A 24324-nucleotide genomic window follows, 5' to 3' on the forward strand; every position below is an offset into this window, starting at 1 on the left:
AAGCCTCCCATGTGAATGTCATGCTCTCCCCTCCTGCTCCAGAGCTAAGACACAGCCATGTTAGCTCATTACGAAGTGACAGGTGCCTGTCTCCAGACTTCGTAGCCCTCCCGCGTCAGTAGGGATGCAGATGTGGTCACCGCCTGATGCAGCCTGGGTTCTGAACCCCCCTGCATGCTGTGGATGGGGCTGAAACAAAGGAGTGGCTTCCGCCCCACTTATAGGTCTTCCTTCAAAGGCTGGCTGATGTGCACAGCTCCACGCCAGGTTCCCCGGCATGTACCATGGTGCTTGGCGACTCAGGAGATCATCTCTTCTCGCACCACTTCTTCGTCCGTCACTGACAGACTGAAAGCAAAACCACAATATCCAGCATGCTTTGCTACTGTGGCACTTCAAGGGTGCCCAGGAAACAATTTTGAAGACCACACAGTACACTTCTCAAAGACAAAGTGACGTCCTCTATGGACTCCTTTCTACCCACAAAACCACCTACCTTCCTGTCCCAGTTGTTTCTGGAAGTGGTCAACTCTCAACAGAAATACAAAGATGGTGGGGAGAGAAAAAGACCATAGAGACCTCAGGCAGTAAAGGACAGGAGCTAAATGTATTGATCTGGCCTCTAAGCTGGTGACAGTGGGGAGGGGAAATGGGTCGCCCTTCTCAGGTTACTGAGGTCACCGAAGCTGCTATGCTTAATGAAGGTGGAACTGGCTTCCTTAATCCAGTTCCACCTAATGTGGGGAAATTCCTTGGAATTTTGTCAGTGAGCCATTTATCAGACTTAAGTTTTAATATTATCAACCTTTGCCTCTTTGTGTGAATTTATTGGTATTTCAATGGGAAGTGATAACAGGCCACATTGGGCTTTCCCTAATGCCATCTTACGCTGAAATTCCTTACTTCAAATCACACATTTTTCAGGAGTGCAACTGTATAACTGTAACAGTTCTAAAATTTACTCTGTGGTTCCTAAGAGATATTACATATTTTACACACAGACACACACACACAATGTCTGTACGTACAAATATACCACTTTGGCTATCTGAGCATATATATTTATATGCTGTTTGAGGGACAAATAAATCTTGTTTATTGAAATGTTACTTGTGCGTTCTGCTTTTCAACATCCGGTTGGGGAAATCTCGCAAACATGCACAATCTGGCATGAGATATCTGCCTGGAAGAGAACTGTCACAGAAATAGAAATAACTAATGCCTTAGCCAGGCAACGCACTAATGTGAAGCAAGAAAGTATCATAAAATTTAGTTCCCTACCCACTCTACATGGACAGCTCATATTTCTTACTTAGAATCCCCTGTACCCATATTAATAAAGTGCTCCAAGATGACTGCTCTTTGGGAATTTAGGGCCTCTCACTTTAAATGGACAAGCAGACTACATAATCAAAGTCAATACAATGAATAAGGTCTTATCTAGGTTGATCACTTTAGTCATCACACATAAGCCAAATGATTCCCTAATCGTACTCATGAATCCAGAACCTTTCTCCTTGGCTGGCTCCAGACTGACTCCCTACTAGATAGACATCGCCACCTGAACGTCTGACAGGTACGGCAAACGCTAGGTGATCAAGTAAAAGTCTTCATCTTACACCAAAACCCTGCCCTGCCTATAAAAATGCCTCTTTTGTTGAACTGCGTCTGCATTCACCCAGTTGTTCGAGCTCCTTCCTTTGCCTATCTCCTCACATCCAATTACCAAGCCCTGTTACGGTTACAGCCATAAGAGGTTGAGTTTCCTTGAGTTTAATGTCTTTCTGCCACATACACTCTCAGCATAAAGTCACTATGCTAGCAACGTGGACATGCCGTATCCAAGACCAGTCTGAAACTGGAGTCTCCCAAAGAGAGCTGGGTATAGGAAAAGCGCAAGTGCCTTGAAATTTTTATAATCTCCTTTGTAGTAGCTACCGTACAGCCTCTGGGGAAGAAACCAAGGCTAGGAAGGACAGGCAGCATTTCTGTGTTACTGTGGGGACCTAGTGAAAGAATCAGCACTTAGGAGAATGACCAAAAGAGGGAAACCTGTTCATAGGCCGTTCCCACGGGAGGCCAGACCCAGGCCATCAGCTGCCATCGTGGTGCTGTCTGCACAGCCCTTCAGTGGCACTTTCCTTGGGGATGTAAATCACTCCTTTCCTTCCCACTTAAAGTTTAGAATCTTGTGTCGGGCTCTAAATGCCACAAACAGTTCCAGGCAGCACATCATGACTTAGCCGCACATGTTATCTGGAGAATCACAGTATCACAAATAGGAAACACTGTAAGTCACTGCTGGCTAAGAAAAGGAAAGCAGCTAAAAGGAAAGATACACTGCCTCCTAACTCTCCCACACAGGTTGCCATTAAAGTAGTCTTCTGAAGGAAATGGCAGCTAAAGATCCTGTATAAATACCTCTTCCCCTAGAACAGATGGGGCATTAAAAAAAAATAAGATTCCTACTAGGCAGACAGGAATACTTCTGAGGACTCAGGGATCCCAGGACTACAGCACTTCATTTGAAAAACGACACTGTGACCTTCACGTCAGCTAGTTTTGAGTTTTGCTTTGGGAAGGCTCCGTGGGTTTTTTTGCACTGATCAATCCAGCATATAGTCTCCCTCTAAGCTGAACCAGGCTCACACAAGACAAACACCTGGTCAGGGTTGACAGGTGCAGTTTGCAGCTCAGGTGAGACTCACAGGCTCACATGGGAATGCTGGCGTAAATGCCTGCTGAACAAATGAATGCAGAAATATATCTGCCATGGGCTTAACTTTCTCTGTGACTAATGCCCACCACTTTAAGGGAGGGAAGAAAGGTAGGGCAGATGCAGGCGTGCAGGAGGCAGACAGTGATCATGTGGAAATTTGTGAGGGGGCGATCAAGAGCGCTTTAGTCACTGCCCATGGAGTTCCAACTGGAGAGAGAATCAAACAGATTGAAAAAGTGAGCAACCAGCACTCGGTTTTGGCATCTTGCCAGGTAGCTTTTGCTTACCTCTGAGCTTAGTTAAAAACTAGGTGCAACATGTCACAGCAAAAGCGTCTTTCTCCTACCAATCTCTACTCTATGGGGGAGTTCTTCTGACCAAAAGATGCTTTTGTTTGGAAGAGTTCTACAGATTTAGGACTGGGAAGGACACTGAACATCATCTCACCCAGAGGCTGGGACCAGGAGGGTTAAGTGATTTACCTAAGCTCACACAGTTGGCAGTAGTGACTTGACTGGGAGCAAGCGCTAGCCAGAACCTTCAAAGATAAAATACGACCATTGGTGTGCCTACTAACGGGTTTTACCAAGATAGGGCTCCCTATTTCTCAGGACTATAAGTTTGTCACTGTACCTTTCCAGTTCCTGAGAATCGGAACACTTAGGCGTATGAATAAGTTTGCATTGTTTTAAGACCATCTGGCAATTAAATGGAGGCGATAGTACCCGCACATCAGGTTTGAGATGAAATTTCCATCTCTGATACGAGTAATTTTATCCATGTTTATAGTATGTTGCTTGAAATTAAAACATAAAATATGTAAAGATACATAATTATCTCATATATAACTGGTGGTAGATAAGAAGTATCATTGTAGAAATATACAATTTGTGTTCAGGTGTTACAATACAAAGACTGATTTATTTCAAAGAATGAGGAAACAGAATTACTGCTACACCTGATATCGGCCACACATTTGTGCCCATAAAATATCTTTACTTTAGTATTTATAAAAACTAGATGAGAAAAGCACATACACTAACCAAGCTTTAAAAAAAAGAAAAGTTGCAGCATAGGTAGCTACAAATAGTTCTCTCCATGCTGAGAAATAAAGTCCACGCATAAGTATCCTAGCAAAATTTTCACCACACACGCACACTGAACAGATGGATTCTAAAAAACAACTAAACATTCCCATGCTCAAAAATTAAATTTCTGTATGTGTGACATTGTATAAGTGAGCACAGCAGACCTCTCTCTGCTCTCACCTCTCATCTCACTCAACCTCCTTTTCCCCAAATATGTGCTCACCATTCCACCTCCTACTCTGCAACCAACCCACAGCCACCCAAAGAAACCGAGGTGTCTGCTGCAGCCCGAAACACTTAACTGATAATATCCGGTTTGCCATTCCAGGAAATCCCAGAGTGTGTTCCTCTCTGCCCATAGCTTGTAAAGAAAGGCCAGAGCAAAGCTAATCAATACCAGCTCCCCAGCTGTGACCTGGCACGGAACGAAATCAAGAAAATAAGTCCCATCCATAATCTGTATAATTTAACACTCGGAAGAAAGCAGCATCTGGGATCTGCTCCAAGCAGGACGGCGTCGCTGGATGGGTGGGTGCTTCCTACACTGAGTGTTTAAACCGGGTGAGGAGGGGACGCTCCAGTTCCTCTCCAGTAGAGCAAAGGCAACGTGTTCTCCTCGCAAGGGTTAACCTACCACCTAAAAAGGTGAGCGTGAGGAGAGGGCAAATGATAACCAACACCTACTCCCTGCCAGTAGAGTGCCTGGCAAAGGTTCCCCCTTACACTTTGAAGAGAGGAAAAGCTGGAACCCCTTCCCCAAGGTGGGTTCAGAACAAACTATTGTCGTGCTAACCAGTCATGATCCAGAATGGAAGCTAATGTCCAATAAGGGGATGACTATTGAATCATACAGTCCTGGGTGGGCTCTAAATCCTATACCCAAGCGAAGCTGCAAAAAGAAAAAAAAAAATCCCCTGTGACTATGACGCCTGAAAAAAGCTTTCCAGATTTTTTAAATTACAGGTAAATGAATTGAGAGAACATGTAGGTATTTACCTACATATCATCTAAATCACTAATCTGTACCCAATTTTTTTTTTTTAAAAAAGTACGCCAATGGGCAGAACGGGGCATTGTAACAAATGAAGATTGTTAGTAAAATCCATAATGCTTTCTGAGAGGTTATAATTGCGTTTGGCGGCTGCAGGCTCGTCAGCGAGCCTGGCTTCCTAATAGTCACAGCCCTAAAAGGGGTAACTGTCAAGGGGCGACCCAGCTGAAATCAAACAACAAAAACGGGAACTGTACTCGGCCTGCAATGGGAGGAGGGCAGGGAAGGGAAGCCTCGCGTATACATCAGTCAACATTAATGTCCTTTGTTGTTCACCTTTGCACAGAACAGCGAGCGCTACCCTGGTCCTTCTCCTCGCAACGCCCGCGTCACGGTCATCCCTTCCTAAAAGCGGCGTCCTGGCCTGGAAGACTCAGGCTTCCCGAGACCCCTCCCCAGGATCGCTTCACAGCTGTCGTCCGTCACCACCCCCACGGCGCTCGCCCCGGGCCGGAGGGTGGCCCGAAGTAAAAAAAAAAAAAAAGCAAAACAACAACAACAAAAAGCAGTGCAGAAATGCCCGTTCCCCTCCAAAGAGCAAGCAGCAGAGCTGCGCAGATGTTGAAATGTACCGGTGCCCCCGCCCCTCCACGCGCCCCAGCACCCGGGACCGGAGGGAGCAGGGCGGCCCCGGCCCGGCTCCGGCCGTCAGGGCGGCTCTTCGGAGCCCCGGCCACATTCCGCTCTCCGGGAACGTTGACGGCAGGCTGTGCGCCCCCCTTCCGTTTTGGGGGTGCTCTCTCCGCGCGGCCGCTGTGCTCTCGCTCTCCACCCCGGGAAATCGCAGCAGCGCACTGCCGCTGTCGGGGGACAAGGGGAAGGAAGAGGAGGAACGCCGTTCACCTCCTCTTCCAACTTGACACACACGCCCGCCCGCCCGGTCGCCGCTCCAAACTCCGCAGGCAGCGCCCGCCGCCGGCGCTGCGGGAGCCGAACCCCGAGTGCCGGCAGGGAGGAGGGCGCGGACCCCGGCGCGCACCGCTCTGCCCGGGCCGGCTCGCAAAGCCCGACCCCGCGGCGCGTTGCAAGGAGCAGGCATTTCCAGCCGGGCAGAGCGAGAGGAGCCCGGCTGACACGGACGCGAAATGCGCACCCGCTCCGGCCGCAGCGGAATAAAAGTTGGCCCCGCTGAGACTCACCCACGCCGTATTTCTCGTGGTCCGTAGGTATCCACATGGCTAACGAGGGTCCCGGGTCCTCGGGCTTTGTAATCCCCGCGCCCCTGCCCCGGATCACAACAATGCACAGCTGCCGAGTAGCGGCTGCAGCGCCGGAGCCCCGCGGCTCCGCGCGGGCTGCGGGCGCTGGGCAGGGTCTGCGTTGCAGGCTCCGGAGCCCAGCGCTGACACCGCGCGGCCCAGGCTGCGCCGCCCGCCACTCTGCTGGCGGCGGCTGCTCACAGTCCTCTGAGACGCTCCCAAGGACCCGGCGGCGCAGTCATTGTTCTGATTCACTGAACTAAGCGAACACGCCGGGGCACTCTCGGCGCACCCCCGCCCGCCGGAGCCTCTTCCAGCCCTCCCTGCCCAGGGCCCCCGGGGCACACTGGGATTTGTAGTTCTGGGCCTTGCCATCCCGGAAGGGGGCGTGGCATTAGCTGTTAGGGGCGGGGATTAGAAGCTGCTCGCCACGTCCTATTGGTGCTGGGCGTGACAGGACGACGGGGGCGTGGCGGAAACACCGCGTTGAAGGGGAGTTCGCCTCCAGTCGCGTTGAGATTGGTTCATGTCCGCACCGCCCCACCCCGCCCCTCGGCCCTCCCTTTTCTACTCTGCAGCCTAATGGCTGCTCCCTTGACCCCGGGGGCTGCTACCCGACGGGAGGAGGACGTTGATGGCAAACGTCGCGGAGCCAGGGTTGTCAGTAATGAAGGTGAGTACAGTGCCCCCGAGATGCGGGAGGGCTGTTGTCATTGTCTCCGACCCGGAGTGCAGCCGGCCCCCGCGCGGACCTCAGAAGCCTACGCGCTCTGAGGCCACATGGGCGTGAGGGCGCCCGGGCGGGCCCAGCGGTACCGGCTGCGTCGGAAGCGGCCACTCGGTGGGGGCCGTCGGGGAGGGAAGAGAAAACGGGACGGGTGGCTTCTCGGCAGCCGGGGACGTTCCCTGGGCGTGTGTCCTCCGTGTGCAGCTCCGGACTTGGCGTTCGCGGCAGAGCGGGTGGGGTCGAGTCAGGTTCGCGCGTGTGTGATCGCGACTCTGGGGTTAGCACCTGATCTTCCTCGCCGGTACCCTGCCCCGCCCGGGGTTGCTTGGTTTGGCCGGGGGGGGGGGGGATGTTGCTCTGGCTTCGGGCGCATTTCCACTTGCAGGCTGGTCACTGCGGCTCACGACAGATGCGCCCGGTTGCGGGCTCGAGCGGCCTCCCTAGGCGTCCGTCGGCCGCCCAGGTGTGCTTCAGGGTGGACTGTGGAGCCTGGGAAATCTTGCCAGGCCAGGTCTTTAGAGAAAGAAGAAAGCAAGTGGTAACTGCACTGGTGACTTCACATAAAATTGGAAGATGGTTATGAAAATCACAGCTGCTTTGGCTCTACTTGACTTTCAAGATGCCCTCTGATCCACTGTAAAGATCGGACTCCAAACTTTGAAAGCTGCAGGGGCACTGTCTTTAGGATTCCTAGCTCCATTCTTTTACCTGGAGGCTAGCCCGCCCGACCCACACCCTTTTTTTCTTCCTTTTTCTTTTTTTTTTTTTCCTGTTAGATAATTTAGCAGAGCAAGTTGTCTTTTTCTGATGGACATAGTTTGGGGTTTAAATTTGGTTCTCGGTCCTTGTTGAGGATTTTTTGTTTGTTTGTTCGTTTTGGTTTGGTTTCTTTCCTTCTTACTGCTTTCACAGTCTTAAGTTTTTATCTGAGCAGCTCAGAGATAAAATGTAATTTCTTCCCACTTCGCATCAATGGAACCACCTAGCCCTGAAATTATTTCAGTACCTCTCCCAAAGAAACCTTTGGTAAGCTCCTGAGTTAAATATTGTGATACCCACCCCCTACACACCATTGTAATAGCCAACCCTACACAGTTGGCTATTAAGCCGATAATAACAAACAGTCTATTAAAGTTCTCCAGATTATCCACAAGTTCCAAAGGGCTACCAGTTTAAAATCTGAAGATGGAAACTTTGATGAATTTATCTCACAGATTAACTCACAAAAAGAAAACAGGATCTGCTTTTCAAAAACATTGAAGAACAATTCAAAAATCATTAGTTATTTTAAAATTATAAAAATTTTCATTATAAACACTTCCAACCGTTCAGAAGCATGTAAGGTAAAAAATGAACATTCGTCCACCACATCTCCCACTCCCACACAAGCATTAAGGGTTTGGTGTGTGTTCTTTGTGACATTCCTGTGACACACATCTGTACGCTTTTGAGTTTGTAAAAATAAAATGGATCATTCCATGTAAGATCAAAGATCCGTAATCTTCTTTCCCAATGACTTCTTATAGACACTCTACCATATCCGTACATTTGTTGCTCCCTTCTTTTTAAGGACTGGTGCACCTACTGTGCCCCATAATATGGATGTACCATACTTTAACCATTCCCCTAGTAGGGACCATACAGTGTGGCTTTAGTCTTTCAGTAATGAGGCAGTAGCTTTATATACATATACTTGGCCACTGGATGTTTATTTCCTGAGCATCATTAATCGAGGACCAGTGTTTACATTAAATGACTAGTGGATACAATTGAGTAACTGGTAGAAACCTTAATTTTAGGTTCCAATTTGTTTTCAACAGAGGTATTGGGCAGCAGTGAATTTGCAGTATCTGTCACAGAAAGTCCTCCCCTGGCTCAGAACCACCGAGTGTTCTCACTGATTTGTAGCCATCACTGGGAGAGCTTGATGATTGATGCTTATGTCATTCTTATAAGGGACACTTATCACTAAAAATCCCCTTAATAAGTGATGTATCATTCTAAGACTTTATCAAGTTCTTTTCAAAGCCTCCCTACAAATTTTGAGTGGAAATAATGATTTTAAAAGCATATCCATATTTTTTTAAGCAGCCACTTAGCTTATCAAGTATGTCTTTCCCCGTATCATCATTAATTGTTTGAAAAGCTTTAATTACGATGTCTGTATTTAATTACAATGTCTGTGGATGTTTAATATCCTGGGACAGGAGGAACTTGGGAGTCTTTTTATAGACACTGTCGTTCTACAAGATCTCACTAGAACTAGTCACTGGGTGGTGTGCAGGCAGGTAGGCACCTTCCCTGTGTTACCAGACTTCCTGAAACCCCCGCCCCTCCGGAAAGCCCCTAATCCTGCAGGACACTGCTTTCCATGCACCTCAACAGTAAGTAGGATTCCTCACTGTCCCCGAAAATGAAGCACAGATCTATTAATAGTAAAGGGACTCGACATTTCTCACACTTGGGGTGTGGCATGGGTATTTTTTTTCTTTTTGCTGTTTTTAATTAGAAGGCAGTAAGATAATACATCTATAGTTTATTAGTAATTTGCCATACTTTTGGGACATTTTTGTGACTTGAAATGATTTCTTCCAACAGTGTAAACCTGTGCCTCCATTTGTAACTTTCTGACAGTCAACTTTTCCCCCTGCAAATGCATGCCCAGCAAGTGGTGAGCACGGTAATGCTACTTTGGATTTATAATGCTTTTCCTCTGGACACCTGATTCACCCGCTTGTGATGTCTCTCTCTAGGAGAAATGGGGGCAGCAAGTGGTATTAGTTCCTCATTCTTGTATTTCCTGTTTCGATAAATGGCGTCAAGCCCCAGCTAGAAACCTGGGAAGCATCCTTGATTTCTATCTTGCCCTCAGGTCCTGAATCCGATCAGTTACCACGTCGTCCTTTTCTGTGCCTGAAATCATCTTTTGAATCTGTTCTTTCAGTCCGTCTCTTGAGCCACTTCTCCATTTCTGACTGTCACCATCTCTGCTGAATTACCCGTGTCCCCCAGCCTCCAAACTGTGCTCTGAGGGACTAAAACTGTGTCGTAACTGTCAGTGTTTACTAAATGTTTGACCGGAACTGAATTCTAGCTTGGACAATTGACAAAGCTTCCTGTTGATCTCACCGACTTGCTTTTCTCTTCTCGAATCCACATTCCAAAACAAGTGTATTCGTGGCTCTCCATTTCAAATCTTCAGTATGGTTCTAATGCATGCATAATTAGGTCCAAATTCTTGGTGTGGCATTTGAGATTCTCACTTTCTCTTCCAACCTCATCTTCAGTCACCCTGCTTCCCTTCCCAGATCTCCAGTGTCAGACTGTAACTATTTGGTGGCAGCTTTGTCTACCTAGTAGACTGTGGACATCTTGAGGGCGAGAGTTGTCTTAGTTTACTTTTACACAGCTGCTTGTCGGAAACACTGAAAGAGCTCAGTGGTTAGAATCTGCTTGAAATCTATTCAAAGTACTTAGAATGGCAGCTATTTTAAGCAGAGAAATTGAAATAGTATTAAAACCTGAGTAGGTAATGTATTCTTGTGAAAGTTATACGCGCCAACTGATACAGAATATCTTCATGAAGATGGTATTTTGTCAGCGGTAATCATATTTAGCATTCTATCTAGCATAATTTTCAGTCTTTTTCTAAGTGAAGTTTTAGTGCTGTTTAAATAATGATTAAAAGAATACTTCAAATCTGTCCTTTATAACCTTGAACTCATAACTGTTTCATAGACCTTAAAATCCATCCCCTGTATCTGTATGGCTCTTATCTAGTTTTCCACAGTATCGTATTTCCAGCGTTAATGCTTAACTCAAGCGTCACATATTTGACGGAACAGTGGAAAGAGGACTAGACCCTATCTTGGAAAAACTGTTTACATTTCACCTCTGACATTTGGTAGCTGTGTACAGTTTAATTGCACATGCTGCTACATTAATGAAAGTACAGCTATAATATCGACTTTGCAGAGTTCTTGTGGTTATTTCATTGAATGATGTATTTATGAAAGCCCAGCATATTCCCTTTCATGAAGTTAGACCTCGATAAATATTAGTTACTTTCAATATAAAGATACGAGTGTGCCTAATTGAACTTGAAAACTGCCTGCTCTCTGATTCTCCATTCACTTAGGAAGCAGTTTAAAGGGCGATGTAGCCCAGGGGAAGCTTAAGAATGTGCTGGTAAGACTGCTTAGGCTGCCCATGCTTTCATGCAATCTGGGGTGCTCTGCACTAGAATTGCAACTATGTGCTCAGAAAGGTTTTTGTTTTCTCCACCCTTCCTCACTCCCACCCAGTGCTGCTCCCTCACTCCCAGCTCCCCACACAGACACCCACACTCAGAGTCAGCAAGAAGAGCTGAAGGTCTTACGTTTTTTGGGACGACTTTGCAAGATACCAGCCAGAGGAGGTCATGGAAGAAAAAGAATTATAGAAACCCAGTCTGGTGGGCTTGGAGTAAGGTTTTGAAGGGGCCTCCTCCAGAACATCCTTTTGTTTTCCTATAAAAATAAGCAGGCCTCAGCTTATAGGATATTAAGAAGCGACATTATAAAAGGAGATGTTATAATACTGATGACGCTGGCGGGAGCTAACATTTGTTGAGCAGTGACGGGTGCCAAGTACTGTTTCAAATATTTTCACAAGTTGGCTCATTTTGTCCTCACAACTGCCCTGAGGGGGATACCCCTCAGATCCCCTTTTTATTTACAAACGAGGAAACTGATTTTGGTAGGTCCTTGCAGTTGTCAGACACTACACTTACATCGCTTCTCATTGTGTTGCCATGACCTCCCGTCATGCATCGTGTAGCGCTGCCCTCCACAGCACACACCCATGCACTTCCCATCCTGAGAAACGGAAGATGATTTGGTCACATTCATAGCTGATGATGATGTTGATGAGATTCATATGATAAAAAGGACACTTTCTTCTAAACATAAACCCATGGGTATATAAAAATAAGCAGTGTGGTCTCCAATAATTGAATCTTTAAATGCTTCTATTAGCTGTTCTTGAAGAACTTTGCCACAGAGTTAAGGTTCAGTTTTGCTATGATTTATTTAATAAACTCATCAGACTGAATGGATTGGCATTTCATTGACAGTACCTTAAAGAATTGTCATCTCTTACTGAAACAAACAACGGTGCTCTACTAACCTCATTGACCCAAAGGTGAGCAGGGCAGCTTTTCCCAGAAATGGAGACATATTTGACGGATCGATCTTACACCTCTCTGTACATGTCCGCAGCCCTCTGTGTGTGGCCAGTGGCATTTATTTGTAAGATAGCTAACTGGGGTTGGGTGCTGTCTTTATCTCTAGGAACCAAGCACAATTTTCTAGAATTAAACAGGACTTAAACCTCTGCTTTTTTCTTGTTGGAATCAACAACTAAGAAGTGGTAGAGTATTTTAAGCAATAGAAGCAGACATTGGATACTCTTAGGCTTTCTCCATGTGCAAATTGATTAAATTAATCAATACATTGAGTAAGAATGTATGGAGGGGAAAACTGGATTAGGAGTCAGAACCCTGGATTCTGATCTTGAATTTTCTACTTTGTGGGAACCTGGGAAAAATCATTTAGCCTCTCTGAGCCTCAAGTTCATCATAAAAATGCCGATCTTATTGGGAGGGTGAGGGAGGTGAGAGATGTGAAAGCACTCTAAACCTTGACGCCCTAGGAAAACAGAGGGACGGATGTTAAAAAACCTGTGTGACCTTGAGCAAGTCATATGACCTCATTATTACCAACAGCTGCTACTACCAAAGTCTATATATGACTTTAAGATGATTAGAGACAGAATCAAGACATAGCCCTGATTTTATAATATGTAAACGCTTTAAGCACAGGTACTGTTATACACACCTTTGGATCATCACCTCACCTGCTGGTACATTGCCAGGCTGTGATGGCATTCGGTGTTGGTTGAGTGGTGACGGGGAATTGGCTCTGTGCTGGGCCTTCCCCATGGGGACATATAGTTGATGGGGCTCCACGCTCGTCTTTTACCAGAGCTCACGGGAGAGTCCTTTCTGGTTCCATATCACCCTGTGGAAGCAGTGTATACATTTGAATCTGTAACTTGTATGCACTGACTGAGAAGCTAAGCGCATAAATGTGGTTTTTTCAATGTGGTGGGGTTTTTTTGTAGTGTTTTTATCCAAAAACTTAGATTGTTTTTTTAAGAGCAAGACCTCCGAGCTGTAATTGTGGTTATTTATTTAACACAGTCTTCTATTATGTAACAAGGTGCTAGTCATCAGTAATGGCCAATTAGAAAAGGAAATATCCTGTACCCACTAATCGTAATTACCATTATCAAGCAGTTAATCGCAGGAAATGTTGAGCTGTAGCTTCCGACCAGCCAAGCCTTCTTTGCTGAAGCGCCATACAACAATTTCTACCACTGCAAGAGGGAGGGGACGGAAAGGCAAGTCTGAAAGCCTATTGGAATTTCCAAACCAGTTTATCACTGACTTTTGTAAGCTTTATACATATGCACCCACGTGAAGGAAAGTAATACGAATGATCTACTGGGCCTTGGAGTTACCTTTCCAGCGGCAGTGCCCATACACAGTATCGTTCAGGGTAAGGCTCCCTGGACAAGGAATCAGACAACCTGGGTTTGAATCTCACTTCTGTTTCTGACTGTGTGATTTTAGAGAAGTTATTTGCACTTGTGGTAAGATTTCCTGGTTTGTAAATGAGAGAATTCACCTACGTTAGCATGCTCCCAACGGCATCTTCCAACTAGCAAAAGAAGGAGAGGTAGGTTTACAGCCGGAGAATCCACAGTGTACATATCCCAGCGTCTGTGTGAAAAGGACAACGTGTGTCTGGGTATATACCCTTGAGAATTAGCTGCACACGTGGGCATCATCTGTCAGGAGTATCCACTTAGAAAACTGGTGGAGAACCTCAGTGATAGATGCCTTAGGGAATCTCTAAATCCAAGAGAGTGTGGCTAGGTCAGTGGGATGCATCCCATCTCAGCCACCCCTCTCCTTCCCATTTTTTAATAAACTGTGCAAATCTGAGAGAGAGAGAGAGATAGAACTGAGGCTTAGGTCATTCAAAAATTTTCATTAAACCTCTGCTATATGCGAGCCTTTGGTTTCTAAATGCTATAGAATATAGAGATGAAAATAAGACTGGTCTTTCCATCAAGGATCATATGGCCTAATAGGGAAGAGCTAAGAAATACATAAATAACTATGTTACAAGTTAGAAAGTGTTAAGGACCACCAGAGTGGCCAAGATAGAGTTAAGCAAGAGATTATGTGCACACCTGAAACTAATATAGTGCTCTGTGTTGATTATTCTATATACATACATAATATCATGTAGTTAACAAGAGAGAAATCTGTGTGGCAAGTGAGTCACAATAACCATAGAAAAGGGGAAACAAATTAGGGCAGTAAGTTAAACAAAAAGCTAACAAAACTGGAAGGCAGGGAGGGATGGAGATAAATTACGCCCAGGAAGTGGTACTGGGCCTTGAGGTCGACCAGGATTTGGACATGCAGGAGGAAGGAAAAGCTGAGCCAAAAGGAGGATGCAATAGAAAAACTAAGGGCATGTACAGCAAGTAACGAGGCAATTCATTTGCCTGGAGAAAATAGTACCGTGTTTCCCTCAAAATAAGACCAGGTCTTATATTAATTTTTTGCTCTAAAAGACGCATTAGGGCTTATGTTCAGGGGCTGTCCTCCTAAAAAATCATGCTAGGGCTTATTTTCCGGTTAGGTTTTATTTTCGGGGAAACATGGTCAGTAATGGGAGCAGTGGAAAGAAGTCTGGAAAGGTCAACTGAAGCTAGATCATATAGTCCCAAATGTCAGACCCTGACTGCCGACTGTATGGGGGCTTGAAGGTTTGAAGGACGAGGACAAGAGCAAAGCTTAGGTCACAGCGTCCTGAAGAGGGACAGCTGAGGGATCACGAAGACCCACACTAGGTTTAGATAATATGCCTGTGTCCGTGACATCAGGAAATTCCTGAGATTAAAAAAAAATGTGGGGACGGAGCAGGTTGCCTAGGAAGATTCTGTCTTTGGTAGGTTGGGGTCTGCTTGGGCACTGTCATGAGATAGGCCCAGACAACTGTAGGCAGGAAACACCAGAAAGATGGTAAGACAGGCCTCAACTACAGTACGATTGGAGAGATCTGGTAGGGAGGTAGGGCTAGAGAAGGGAAAATAACAGAGCTGGACAGTAGTTAAAGCGGTGGAAAGAGAGTTTATTCAGGAACTATTGCAATAGAGGGAAAGAGACCTGAGAGTAGTACTGAGCTCAATTCCAAATACAACAAGGAAAAGGGGATTTTTAGCCAAGAGGGTCAGGGGGAGGGGTGGCGCATTGGGTGATGGGAAATTACTAAAAGGAAACGTCAGGGGGAGTCTGGCTAACCCGACTTGATGAGATCCTCACTGAAGTCAGGCCAGGGTGATAAGACCCCACCTGGAGCCCGGAGGAAGCCCATCAGATACGGAAGGTGGAGGATTTTCTCTAAACTGACTCAGCAGGATTCTTGCTAAAACAGGGCTATGCAGGTCTGGCCAGGCCTGGTGGAGAAAAGCGTTCCAAGGAGCCTGACTGAAGTTTGGTCAAGAAGAGAGTCTGTCAGCAGCGAGAACACGACCACAAGTGAGCTGGACTGTAGGGTGAGGACCCAAGTCATTGAAAGGCTGAGAGGAGCAAGTTCAGAGGACCGTGGTCCCAGGGGAGGCTCGGGGTCACAGCATATGGAATTAGGCAACAGGACAAGGCTCCTCTACTAGGAAAGGAACACAAATCGGGGCTTTGTGCCAGGAAGTTAGTGGGACCCGGTGAAGGGGAAGCCGGAAGCCTGGATTGATGCAGAGCCGCTGGCCTGAGGTCCCCGCACCCCCACCCCAGCAGAGCCAAAGCACCGGTGGGCTCACGGCCCCCTGCCACGCTGACTGGCTGAACTGGCAGGGGCTCAGCTCCGAGCTGCTCATTATGGATCCCCATATGGCCGCTGAACTCCTGACCCAGGGCTCATTAATCCTGAATAATCAGCCCGTTGTAATACAATTCTCAAGTATAAAGTGATAACACCCTTTCTTTTTCATGACCCCTCAAGTGCATGGAATTTGATGCCTCAGAGAAAGATTCCTGGTCTTGATCTTTTCCTTGTGAAACATCTTCGAGTTTATTGACAGAGCAGATTAAATTATACTGTTAGTAATTTCCCCATTAATACGATAGTCTCAGGTACCAGTAGTCATAGTTGTTTCTATAGAGCACAGTCCTATTTTCCTTTCTTTAGATGAAACCCAGAGTAGAGTACCTCCAACAGTACGAATTTGCGTGTTCTTAGAGCCCAAGTGAATTAAAAATGAACTAAGCCTTTAAGTAATGGACTGAAAAGAAGTTAATGTCCTTGCCATCATGCTTTGAGATATTTTCGTAGAAATTTGTGTTCTCACTGTGTGTGTTCATCTCTGTGATAGAAGCAGGTAGAGCTGACAAATCCAGTGTGCTGTTTCTGCTTTCTCAGGGCAGTATTCCAGGACTCCACAGAGTAGAAGACAGAAAAGTATTGTGATGTCTTTTTGCACTAAGAGGATTTCAGGATCAAACAATTTGCAAACACCGAGGTAAATGAAGTTGCACAACTTCCTCACTTCAGGAGATCGGTGTGGCCCTTTTTGTGAATGTCCGAGAGATACATATTCAATTGCAGTCTCCCACATACTTGACTACCCTGCCTTTTTCTCAGATCGTGCCTATTCACTTTGCATGGGATGCTAGTGTTCCATGCACTGTGACGTGGGAAATGCCAATCGGGGTTATCTTCCCTAAACAGATCCTGTTTGTCAAGAGCGGAGACATTCCCAAGCAGTTCCATCTGTAAATACCTTCAAGGAGAGATATCCCTCGTGTATCAGTAATAATAACCATTGTCTTTCACTTTCATAGCTTCCCTGTTGTACTTTCTGCCCTTAGTGGAGAAAAGACTAAGTATAGAGAATCAAGCACAAGATAAAAACAACAACCTTAAGTGTTTGTTCTGCCTCGGGGAGATGCGACGTCCTCTGAGGAGCGTTTCCCCCCATTATCTCCAGAAAGCCAGACTTCTTTTGAAAATGTCCATGGAAATAAGTATCTATAAAGAAAACCGACCACTTTAGCGCGATGTGAGACATTGTACTCCTCAGATCATTGTCTTTTGTTTCTGTATCCTGTGTCCCTTCCTTTAATTTATTGGAATTAAGATTTGAAACTTGGACAATAAGAAAGGAAAGTGTTCCTAAGTAACCTGTTTCTGACCTACTGTTCCAGAGCCCTGAGGCCTGTGCTCAGGTAACTGTAGCTATTTAATGCATTATTTAAGGTTATAAAAATTTAATGCACATTCTTCTATCAGCTTTCATTGGCTTCAAGAATGTAGGTTAGTTGCGATTTTTTTTTTTTTGTCTGTGTATAGCATCACTGTCAGAAATGTCAGTTTCTGAATTACTCGTTATTAATGAAATGATGGATCCAGGCATCTCTTTGATGTAAAATCCACAACTAATGTGATGCAGAGGGATTTTTTAGTGAAAGGTTTTTTAAACAGCTTAGAAATGATTCATAGGCCCACAGTTACTTGCAGTTAGCAGTATTCAGAGCCAACTGGCTGGTCTCCATTTCTTCAGGATTCTCATATTAAATGTGGCTCCACTGTTATGATGGTTATTATCAAAAAGACAAAAATAACAAGTGTTGGAGAGGATATGGAGAAAGGGGAACCCTCCTGCACTGTTAGTGGGAATGTAAATTGGTTCAGCCATTATGGAAAACAGTATGGAGTTTCCTCAAAAAATTAACAATTGGGACTACTATGTGATCCAGCTGTTCTACTTCTGAGTATTTTTCCGAAGAATGTGAAAACACTAATTCAAAAAGATATATCTACTCCTATGTTCATCACAGCATTATTTACATTAGCCAAGATATGGAAGCAACCTAAGTGTCCATTGACTAATGAATAAAGAAGATGTGTTAAAAATTAATGGAATACTACTTTGCCATAAAAAAATGAAATGTTGCCATTTGTGACAATATAGATGGACCTTGAAGGTATTATGCTAAGGGAAATAAGTCAGGTGGAAAAGGACAAAAATTGTGTGATCCCACTCGTACATGGACTATAAAACAAAGAAACAAACAAACAAAACAGAAACAATCTCAGAGTTACAGACAACAGCTCGGTGGCTGCCAGAGGGGATGTGGGGTCGGGGAGGGCGAAATGGGTAAGGGGGTCAAATGCACGGTGAGGGATGGGAACTGGACTGTGGGTGTTGAGCACGCCATGGTGTACACGGGTATCAGATTATAATGTTGTACACCTGGAACTTATGTGATATTATAAACCAATGTTACCTCAATTAAAAAGAAAAAAAATGTGGTTTCCAAGTGGACTGATTTAGGCAAGTGGTATACAAGTGAGACAACTGAATTGTTCCCTTTATCTTGTCACCTTTTCCTGAAACTGCATGTTTGCAGATATCCCTTATGACAATATATTAATGAATTAGGTTCTGAATTTATCGTATTTATACATAGTTATCAAAAATCATTACAGTCTTATTAATATCAGCTGGTCCTTAGACTGCTGTGAAATTCACACATACTTGTGGAAACTCAAATATATATGTTTCCATATATAATGGGCAACGTATCATTTTTTAAGTTATATCCTTCATAAGCTACACTTTGTAAAATATTGTAACCCTCATTATAAATATATATGTCCTTCCTTTCTGTTTCTGGTTAAGTCATAGTCACAGTTCAAATCTTAGCTTAAATGTCACTTTTTTTGTGAAGTCATCCCTGAACCATAGAATGAATTAGCTACATGCTTCTATATAGCCTTTAATCCTATACTGCAGTTATCTAGGAAAATCCCATCACCTGCTTGTAGAAAGTTTAATTCTAATAGTTCAACTAATATGTACTATATTAGCTTCCAACGGCTGCCCGTAACAAATAAATGACCACAGACAAGGTGGCTTAAAACAACAGAAATGTATTCTCACAGTTCTGAAGGCCAGAAGTCCAAAGTCAAGATGTCAGCAGAGCCACACTCTATCCGAAGGTTCTAGGGGAGAATCCTTCCTTGCCTCTTGCAGCTTCTGGTTGCACTCCCTGGCTCATGGTCTCCGTTTAGTCCACAACCAATGAAGATATTCCCTTATTTCCAGATAATCTTCTTTGGGGTCTAACCAAGGGGTGTGTGCATAGGTGCGTGCATGCTTTTATGTGAGTTGTGGAGGGGCAGGGTCCTGTCTTGTTTTTCTTTTGGAAGCTCTCGGGAGCAGATGGTGCCTGCTGCTGGACTTTATGGTCATTGGGACTTCTGTCCTGACCTTACTGTTCTCATGAACATTAAACTTTCTAGAAAATCACCACTTGGACAAGGAGAATTTCGACAAGGCTTATGAAAAATGTGTAGTCTTTTTATGCTGGAGCTTTTCCATCACTGCTCTTTTCTATTTTCCTTATGTTTTATTGTTGAGGTACTCGTATTGTACATGGTTCGTGTCCTTTTGCTTATTTAGTGATAGCTGTAAGTTTGTCCTTTGTGCCCCTGAAATTGAGTCTTACTCTGAGATTGAGAGCATAGCATAGTGAAAAACGTGTAGACACTAAACCTGTAGACAAAATAACGCGCTTCGCATGTGTGACCTTAAATCATACTCCCTCACCTTCTGTTTTCTCATCACTAAGACAGAAATAATCATCTTCCTTACCTCACAGGGTAATGGTGAGATATTTAGAAGATGGCTTTCTCAAATGTAAAGGGTTGTGTAAATTAAGCAGTGGTATGGTAATATACTGCATGAAGTGACCGTCTTTAGATTTACTTATCTGTGGCTTTCTGTCCTGACCATGAAGTATGACTAGCCTCTTTGCCCTTAAATTGTCCGTAGCTTATCATTTATTCTCAATATTTATAGCATATTTCATCTGTGAGTAGCATAAGGTTAAGTCACTTTTGGGAAATGTTTTAAAAGGACAAGACTTAGCTTCTGTGTTTTTTGAGCTTATAGTTTAATTGGAGAAGAGACACACATACCAGTAACTAGGTTAAGCTCTGAGTAAATGAATAGAGAAAATATTTGCTTGCAAGGCTGATTATAGTTGTCTTTATGGAAGAAGTGAGAGCAACCAGAGGACTAGGAAAGACTCCTGCAGGCATGCAGGTGGATACAGGATACCTGAGTCTAGAGTAACAGCTTGCATAAAAACAGCATGCAATAAAACAGAAAAGAGCCAGGTGCCATCCGGGGACATTTCAGAAACTCGGCATAAAGCTTCAGGCTCCAGAGAAGTAATGAAAGATAAAAATCAAATAAAAAAATGGCATCTTGATCACCATCTTTTAAGAACCAAGGAACCGTCCAGTGCTGAAGCCCTTATCTCTGTGGATGTGGTTGTTTCACAGATTTGGATCTTTGTTCTCCATCAAGCCAAACAGTCTCCAAAAGCAGCTGGTAGGACTTAACAGAATCTCCCCAAGTAAAAATGAGAGCACACAGATAACTCTCCATGGAGATCAGAAAGGACAGTTTGGATCTTCTCAGGCTCTTGAGTTTCAGCAAGCATTTACTGAGCACGAATTATGTGCGAGGTCCCAAAGGCACCGATAAAAGCAAGACAATGTTTCTGCCCTGAAGGAGCCACTGTCCTGGTAGGAAAAAATAATGCACATGTTCAATGAAAGAATGACACTGAAGAAGCGAGGGAATTGTCTTCTGCGCTACCAACCCGTCTGGGAGGTGAGGGTAGGCTTCACGAGGAGGTGATACCTAGGCGGAGGTCTTTGCCAGGCGGTCGAGAGTGGGGTGGGGCTTCCCGGTAGGAAAGCTGTGTGAGCAAAGTCTTAAAGATGCCCTTCCCCTGCATATTATCAAAGCTTCGAATGACGTGAGGGAGTAGGGGACAAGGTTAAAGAGGGGGCAGTGCTGTATGAAGACAACTTGTGGGCCATGCGAAAGGACGTGGATTCTCTCCTAGATGATGGGCCGTGCTTGAGGTGGGTGAATCAGGTTGGCTGGAAAGAAAGCCTGCGGCGGTCCTCACCTGAAGACGCATGCACAGGCAGGGCCAGTTCAGAGACTTGTTAATAGAGCGTGGTCCTTACGCAGTACAACCTGGATGCGGGCTAATGAGGCTCTCCGTGTGCGAACCATCATGGAACCTTCCAGCCCGAACACCAGCTGTGCTCTCTCTACCTGTGGGAAAAGCCCGAAATGAAAACATGTCTTGTGCAGGGCTCCTCGTTGCCTGGCCCCACTCGTGGAATCTGCTGCTCCTGAACCACCGAGAGAGCAGAGGGCTTGCTTTTTCTCCCTCGGAACCCCCTCCTCAGGTGTGACTTCCACATTTGAAGGATGATGGTCTAAGAGGTGGAGGAATTGCGTCTACTCATCGGGTGCTCACTGGACTTGGTCGTGTGGTAAGCTGCACTTCTACATGTTGTTTCCTGGATGAAAGTAAATTTTTAAACTTATACTTTTCTTAATCATTTCTCAGAAATTTCACAGCTGTGTCTTTTCAATAATTAATAATGGACATATATCCTGCAATTCTGTATATTTGTTTTGACCCATAGCAAGTTTTACCAGGTACTCCTAACTAAACTCCAGATTTTGTACAAATCTAAGAATTTTCAAACAAAACCCCACATCATTTGGGAGGGAGAGTGATTGTGCGTCTTTAAAATTATATAGATGTGTATGTGTATAATAGAAAACTGTTTTAAAATGTTGTGTTAATAGGAGTGAAGTTTACTCTGATAAATCAAAAAGGGGAAATGCTAGTTTGTTGCTATAATTTTTCTCTTATTAAAAACTTACATTCATATCTACTGCAAATTTTTTTTTCTGGTTCGGTAGCACAACTGATAAGTCCAAGGTCATCTTTATTTTTATCAGCACAATTCATAAGTCCAAGGTCATCCTTAATTTTCAGAGGGATTTAATCTTCCACTGCAGTGCTGCTTTTTACTGATAAACTGCATTTTGTGTGTGAGTAGCTCAGTTACCTCTGAAGTCTTTGATGAATGCCATCTGGCCCTAATGATTGATTGCAATTTTCCAGATTATTTTTTGGCTCCTTCCCATCTCCCCTATTCCTTTTTCCATTTTGATAACTCATTATACTAGATTACTTCATTGCCTGTGAATGTTTTTACTGTTTTTCTTTACATTTTCTTCAATATGTATGACATCTTTCATTTCTGAAAGTAAGCAAACAGCAGGGTACAATTTTACATAGTGTATTGGGATCAAGACATCATAGAACTTTGCTAATCAAAGAATTTTTCAATTGATCAGTGTACAGTTTATCTTATGCATTCTTCCTAATATCAAGTATATTTGCTTGAAATAGGTAATGCAAGGGGGCAGGGAGTCTAGTCTATTATTTCAACAAACAGACAGGAGTGTAGTTTCCACCTCATTAGGAAAAAATATTGGTATCAATTTACAGTATTCTGCTGTTTTCTTCAGTGAGCTCCCTTGGTGAAAAGGGCAGCAGTATCCGGGGACTGAGACTGAAAAGAAAAAAAAAATTACCCCTCTTAACTAAAGTGATTTCAAAGCCTGTGTCCCATAAGTGTCATGTATTAAAGACTGGACAAATGATTTTAAAAGTGAGTAATGAGATGTGGGATTAAGATAGGGATTAGGAGTCGGTGTAATTGGCATTCGAGTCTCAGGGGAAGACAAACAACATGAACCGCAGGAAAAGAAAGGAATAAGGTAGCGACTAGACAACAGAAGAAACCTTGTGAAATCAAATAAGATGTGTGCATTTGGGAAACGCGAAGAAAGTAGTCTGTCTGAAATAGTCTGTGACTTAATGCTTACATCCATGTAGGATCGTAGGGTAGTGCTCTGAACCTAAGTGTCCTTCAATAGATGAATGGATAAAGATGTTGCACATGTACGAGATGGGATCAAAAAATACGGTGAGTGTTTCAATTTTAAAAATATATATTACAGTAAAAGACACATTGCCATTAATCCCCCTCAAAATATTTGCCCTCTGGGGCCAGCCCGGTGGCTCAAGTGGTTGGAGCTCCCTGCTCCTAACTCCGAAGGCTGCTGGTTCGATTCTCACATGGGCCAGTGGGCTCTCAACCACAAGGTTGCCAGTTCAACTCCTCGAGTCCCGTAAGGGATGGTGGGCTGTGCCCCCTGCAACTAGCAACGACAATTGAACCTGGAGCTGAGCTGCGCCCTCCACAACTAAGACTGAAAGGACAACTTGAAGCTGAATAGCACCCTCCACAACTAAGACTGAAAAGGACAACTTGACTTGGAAAAAAGTCCTGGAAGTATACACTGTTCCCCAATAAAAAGTCTGTTCCCCTTCCCCAATAAAATCTTTAAAAAAAAGAAAGAAAGAAAAAAAACTTCCCCTCACTTCAAACCACTTATCCCATTGTTCTTGCCACTTTCTGGAGCAGTTCTGGAAGTCCTCTTTTGTGAGTGTCTTTAGTTGCACTGTCATGGCTGCCTCGATGTCCTGAATCAATTCAAAACATTTACCTTTCATGGTCATTTTGACTTTGGGGAAGAGCTAGAAGTCACATGGTGCCAGATCCAGTGAATAAGGTGGATGAGGACACACTGTAATGTTTTTATTTGACAGAAATTGCCGTACCAGAAGCGATGTGTGACACGAAGTCTTTCTGTTGTGATCAGCAAATACGGTGAATGCTGCGCCAAGTGCCATCCAACAGAAAGGCAGGGATCTTCAATACGGGAAGTGGTGCCTCGAACTTTAGTAACAGAGTGTGACAAGTTTCAGCTTGTTTGGTGCAGTCAGTCGGGTGTGAGCCACGGTTGAGAAAAGGTTGTGTTTTAAAGTGCCATAAATCATCCTCCATCGTGACAGTGCTCCGTGTCACACATCACTTTTGGTACAGCAATAGTACCACAAACTAGGTGACTTCAGAACAGAAATGTATTGTCTCAAAGTTCTGGAGGCTGGTAATCCGAGGTCAAGGTGTTGGCAGAGTTGGTTCCTTCTGAAGGCTGTTGGGAAGAATATGCTCCTTCCCTCCTAGCTCCTGGTGCTTTGCTGCCTCTTGCGCTCCTTGGCTTGTAGGCGCATCAGCCTAATCCCTGCTGTGGCCTCCACATCCTGCTCTCCCTGCGTGTGTCTCTCTGTGTCCAAATCTCCCCTTTTATAAGGATACCAGTCGTGTTGGATTATGATCTCTAATGACCTCATTGTAACTTGGTTAACTCTGTCAAGGCCCTGTTTCCAAATAACATCACATTCAGAGGTACTGGGGATGAGGACTACAGTGTGTCTTTTGGGGAGGACAAATTGAACCCCTAACATTGGACATCTTAGACCAGCCAGTGTCTGGAACATCCAAACCCGAGACACCCACCTCTCTTTGGTAAGCGTGTTCCCACACCTGAAGGGGGTTAGGGGCAGGTATAATAGAAGTTGCTTTTAGAGGCACTTGCCTGGATGCATCATACGTATGTTGCATATA

At 44.6% G+C, this 24324-nt stretch overlaps 2 protein-coding genes across 3 annotated transcripts in view; one reads left to right on the forward strand and one right to left on the reverse strand.

The window, feature by feature from the left end:
- The window catches only part of DOCK4 (dedicator of cytokinesis 4), a 364976-nt gene extending 358594 nt beyond the window's left edge, over nucleotides 1-6382 (reverse strand). The window contains exon 1 of one of the 2 annotated variants that reach the window (XM_074341023.1): nucleotides 5998-6382. In XM_074341023.1, coding sequence (XP_074197124.1) covers nucleotides 5998-6034 — 37 coding nt within the window. In that variant the 5' untranslated portion in view covers nucleotides 6035-6382. The remainder of the gene's footprint in view (nucleotides 1-5997) is intronic. The other variant, XM_074341022.1, reaches the window with a different exon arrangement.
- Nucleotides 6383-6469: 87 nt separating this feature from the next.
- Nucleotides 6470-24324, forward strand: part of ZNF277 (zinc finger protein 277) — an 81649-nt gene continuing 63794 nt past the window's right edge. Inside the window, exon 1 of the mRNA XM_019726346.2 lies at nucleotides 6470-6730. Within this exon, the coding sequence (XP_019581905.2) occupies nucleotides 6640-6730 (91 nt within the window). The 5' untranslated portion in view covers nucleotides 6470-6639. The remainder of the gene's footprint in view (nucleotides 6731-24324) is intronic.

Source organism: Rhinolophus sinicus, linkage group LG09 (genome assembly GCF_036562045.2).
Source record: "Rhinolophus sinicus isolate RSC01 linkage group LG09, ASM3656204v1, whole genome shotgun sequence".
Taxonomy (NCBI): domain Eukaryota; kingdom Metazoa; phylum Chordata; class Mammalia; order Chiroptera; family Rhinolophidae; genus Rhinolophus; species Rhinolophus sinicus.